Genomic DNA, 5,171 nt, shown 5'->3' with positions numbered 1-5,171 from the left:
ACTCTCAGTAAAACTGACTCTGCCTGTCTGCCATGCCTCTTGGTCGGCATTCAATAACAGCCATGTTGTTACATTTTCCTCTCACTCCAACCAATGAACCAACTCTCACTCCCCGGGGCAGTGCCACTGACTGTAGTGTCTTTAGGCCATTCCCAAAGGGGGGACATTTCTCGTTCAAGCATAGTAGAATTGTAAATGGGCTGACTCATGTCACGCTCATAACTGTGCCTGATCTACATGTACTACAACAGGGAACTGCTGCTTTTTCTTTCCTGATCCTTACTATCTTTTTCTTCTACTTCTTTTGTATATTTGTCACTCTCTTGTGACCTGCTATTTCCGGGGTGCCTTGATAGTTGAAGCAGACCTTGTGCTGTTGAAACTAGAGAGGTGAGCAGTCTAAGTCTGATTCTCTGTAAAGACTTCTCTGTTGACACCCACCCCTTGGCGCTCATATGACCTTATGCAGTTGCGAGTGCCGTAAAACCCTCTACTATACAAAAAAGAAGAAAAAAAAAGAACCAACTCTTGTGTTACTACAGTGGAGTCTGCTCAAGCTGGACATGGTTGATCCAAAAACAACAGTAACTGAAAGAAAATTAAACGCCCAATTATTTTCTTCTCTTTGAACGACCCCTTTAAAGAAAAAAGCCAGCTAAACCAAAGAAAATCTGGCGGTCCTGCTGATTTAGATATAAACAGACGCCACTGTATTTTCAAGATCTGTTTTGGGTGAGATGTGACCATGATCTTGCTGCTCATTTCTTCCCAACATTCTTTCTTGTTGTCTGACCGTTTCCCTTCTACGAGTGTGACCATCTTCCCTCACGCAGGCCTGAGCAGTCTGTTAAACCTGCTGAATCAGAGACAAGGAAGAAAACGCCAGCAGTTCCAAACCACTTGCAAAAGTTGGAGGCGAAGCGTATCGCTGATGAGAAGGTGAGGGCAATGAGCTGTAATTTTTAAAATCATTTTCTGGTTGATTGAATTTTAGGTGGGCTCTTCCGCTTTTCATGCAAAAGGCTTGAATTCGATTCTCTTTTAGTAAGAAAATATGTTTTATCAGATATTTGTCTTTCTACTTTGATATACCCCCGTTGCACGGGTTGGCTTTTATAGGTGGGATCAAAGTATCTTCTCTCCTAAAAGATCTAAGTCGTGTCATGTGGGAGTGTAAAACGTTTATACCAAAGCAGTCCATGTGCATTTAGTTACAGATCAGATGTAGTGTGTTGTAGCAATGGTCCATGTTTTGTTGCTTTTTTTCTTGCTACTTTCACAAGGCTATGTGGCTCTCAGCGTTAAAGCTGGTAGTGAGAACTGGGCAGTGCTGACGTAGAAATAACAGTTTCTCTGATTTTCACTAGTCTATCCTTTGTTTAGGTTTAAGTACCAATATCATCAGCCAAGAAAAGGCACTTAAATGCGTCGTTCTTGCCAGAAAAATGAGTAACTGAGTAAAGGCCTGTTCTCTAGGGTGGGTAATATACTAAGAGTGTGACTTATATATTGCAACAGGAATGAGGGATTGTTATGAAATGACATTTGTGGGCAGTTTTATGAATGGCATCTGAACCTGCAAGAGGCTCTATCACTTTGTGAGTGGTTGCCGGATGCTCTGATATGGTTTGCTCCTTCTTTTCTTTCAAACATATTCTCTCTCCTCCTTTGCTTTGACTCGTATGTAACTCTCTTGTAGCACCTCAAATCTTGGGCACTTACACAACGCAATTGTGCTGCAAGTGCCATAGAACTCTCACTTTAACTGAACTTAATCACTTTAGATTCAACATTGTTTCAATTTCTCGTCTTTTGGGCAGCTTTTTGTTGATCTGTTGTTAATTTGCTTGTTTGTCTTTTGTCCCCAGCCTTCAGTGAACTTCTTTGGCAACTTTGTGAGGACGAAACGGAAGAAGGTGGAGAAGGAAGAGGACAAGGAACCCAAACAAGGTGTGTTGATGTGTCTCGTGCATTGTTTTTGCGGTCTGTTTAGAGTGTTACAGTGAGGCTGAAGTGTGTTGATGTGCACAGTGTGTAACTGTCTTGTTGTTAAAGTGTTTTGGATGTGTACAGTGTGTACTTTTAGTGGTGTTGAAGCATGTTGGCAGTTCTTTTTCTGAAAATGGGTCCATAGACAGAAAAATAGAAATTCGACCTCAGAAAGCCAATGCTGTCACCTACCAGCTCGCACCCCTCCTATCTCATCCAAGCATCTCCATGGACACAAAGAGACAGCTTATCACCTCAATATTCGTACAAACATTATGCTACCAGGGCAAGACCTGGACATTAAGTAAAACCCATGAAAGCAAAATCACCGCATGCGAAATGAAATGTCTCCGCAAAATACTTAACATCACAAGACAAAACAGGCAGAGAAACGCAGAAGTAAGAGTAGCTATCAGCATTGAGTCCTGCCTGCATTACATAGAAAGACAGAATAAAATGGTTTGGCCGCCTGTTACGTATGTCACCTGGCCAGCCAGCCTCGAGAGCCTACAACAACAAGCACTCGGGCTATAAAGAAAGAGGAAGGCCACGCAAAAGGTGGATTTGAGGGTGTCAAGGAAACCCTGAGAATACATGTCACAACTGAAAGAGCTGTGGAGCTGGCTTACCATAGAAAACTGCATCTCCCCTCTGCGCTTAACGGAAACAGAGGATGAAAAAGTAAAAGTAAAGTAAGTAGAAGCATTCTGACACACAAAGAGTGTAAATATCATGATCATAAAGAGTGTTTGATATGTCCAGTTTGTGGATATTGTGATGTTAAAGTGTGTTGGATGTGCGCAGCGTGCTGTTTTTAATGGTGTTGAATTAAGCTGATTTGCATGGGGTATTGTTTAGGCTATAAGAGTATTTAGAGTGCGGATGGTCACACATGTTCTCTACTCAGAGATGTGAGATGTGCTGGATTTGGATGACTGTTGTGGGTGGTTGGCGGTGCTTTTATGTGGTTTGCTCCTTCTTTCCTATCAAACATTTGTTTTCCTTATCTCACCTTTTTTGTGTTTGTTACTCTCATTACACCTCTAATCTTCAGCACTTATGTGACCTTATTGTATTGCAAGTGCCATAAATCTTTTACTACTGCTGAGGCCTGTGGGTTTTTTTTTTCTGTCAGGCTTTTTGTACATATATTATGACTTCTTTTATATATGTGGATGGTTGGAAGCCTGTCCGTCTGTTGCACTTTTTCCCAGGTGTAAGAAGGGCTGCCCATCATTATGAATTTGGCGGAATCGTCACGCTGTTTATTCAGTTTTACGAAATTACGATTCTAATAGCCAGGATTTCGGCTAACCCAACCTACTGCTTACCTTTATGGTGAATAAGGGGGGAAAACTACCAGATCCAGACACTCTATGTCACCACATCGCGTGCAGCTGCCTTACTTTAACGCCCTCTTTGCATTGAGCCCTTGTAGTCACTCAGTGCGACTTTGCCCTTAGAAGAACATTTGACTTTAGAAGTGCCAAAACCAGGAGTATGGCAAATATAAGGTTGACAAGGTGGTAGAAAATGCCTTCCCTTTTGTGCTGTAGATGATAGCTGGGATAATGAGAACATTTTGAAAATGGATCACTGTTTCAAACTTGAAATGGTTAGCTGTATTGGGTATGTGACGCGGTATGATCTGATGCACTATCAGGATCAAAGATTTGTAAAGTATTTTTTAGTCCCAAAGGTTCCTTTTGTTTTTGCAAGCAGTGGGGACCCCCCCCCCCTTCTTTTTCAGTAAAAAAACAACTGGATAATGATGAGCCCAGCAAGACCTTTTTTCATCATGCCTTTTTGAACGTTACATTTATATTTGACTACAACAGCTGTCCTTGATACTCCAGGAAAGAAGACTATCGATGGCTACAACACGAATTTTTAAGCCAGATTACTCATTTTCTATTTGTTGATTACCATAACATAGGCTGGTGGGCGGGCAGCCTTGTGTTAGTAACTGTTATTGTTTTGATACGTTTTTTTGTTTAACAACTCTTTGCCTCAACGGGACGTGGATCGGCGACGGTAAAAAGCCATCCCTTTTCTCTACGGGACGCCGATCAGCGACAGTGTGATATAGCAACAATAACGTTGCAACAAAGATCTCCTTTGTGACATATGCGCTTGTTAAAGTTAAATTTCTTTTCTGAATGGTGTGTATGCCCTTTGAGGTCGAAAATCAGTTTGTAAACAATTGTTTTTGGAAAAATGTCAAGTAGACCTAGCATAAGTGCTGCTTTATTCGTATGTCGTATGAAAATTTGGATGTTGAATGAGCTAGATTCAATGTTTTCAGTTCCGATTCTAATTCCGGTTATAGCAGGGACAAAGGCTCATTAACAATGTGTAAAAAGTGAGAGAGAGAGAGAGAGGGAGGGAGGGAGAGAGAGAGAGACCGGTCGGCCTACATCTAAGCCTACTTCTTTCATTATGGTCAAGCGCAAGAGAAAATGTCTTTCAATTGACAAAAAAAATACGAAATAATCCATACTGTTGACAAAAACCAAGCTCCACTGGCAGAGATTTGTCGTCAGTTCGACATTCCACATGGGTCGATTCCCACCATTATCAAGGATAGAGAGAAGATAGTGGCAGCATACTCCAATGAAAAGTTTGCTCTGGATCGAAAGAAGATGAGACTACCCGATGCAGATGCTGTGGACCAAGCTCTTCTGATGTGGTTTAAGGAAGCAAGGAGAAAGTCGGTGCCAAAACCCATGTTCGTTTGTACTTGTGGCTAGGGAAACTACCTATGAATAAGTACAGCTAGATTAGTCCACAAATGCTCACTTTCCTTGCATTTCGGATTTAAGAGGGATCGGATATAACAGGACTTTTTCTCTACTCCCACCATCCCTGTTATATCAGGTTTCCACTGTAGGTCTTCTAGTGGCAAGCACGAATATGCCATCGTGCACTTTATACACTGGTAGATCTATTATATGTATGTCGTCTAATTTTTATTACACCAGTGTGGTTAAAGTAAGTGGTAAAAAAAAAGACACCGTTAGTTTTTCTGGAAAAGTTCCGATTGCACCGTAGCCTATTTAAATGTTATGTGTGGATGCATGTTTTTCATGAATACTATGTAAAGCACATAGAACAATGATTGTAACATGGATTTGGGCGATATAAATGTCATATTATTATTATAAGTGAATAATGTAATATTA

At 41.1% G+C, this 5,171-nt stretch overlaps 1 protein-coding gene across 1 annotated transcript in view; it reads left to right on the top strand.

Moving 5' to 3' along the window:
- Positions 1–5,171, top strand: part of LOC101860109 (chromosome transmission fidelity protein 18 homolog) — a gene marked incomplete at its 5' end in the record, with an annotated part of 41,477 nt that overhangs the window by 34,128 nt on the left and 2,178 nt on the right. The window contains 2 exon segments of the mRNA XM_013084383.2: positions 834–939; positions 1,869–1,950. Coding sequence (XP_012939837.1) covers positions 834–939; positions 1,869–1,950 — 188 coding nt within the window.

This window comes from Aplysia californica, unplaced genomic scaffold (assembly GCF_000002075.1).
Source record: "Aplysia californica isolate F4 #8 unplaced genomic scaffold, AplCal3.0 scaffold00289, whole genome shotgun sequence".
In the NCBI taxonomy this organism is placed as follows: Eukaryota; Metazoa; Mollusca; class Gastropoda; order Aplysiida; family Aplysiidae; genus Aplysia; species Aplysia californica.
This window is presented reverse-complemented; position numbering and strand designations above follow the sequence as displayed.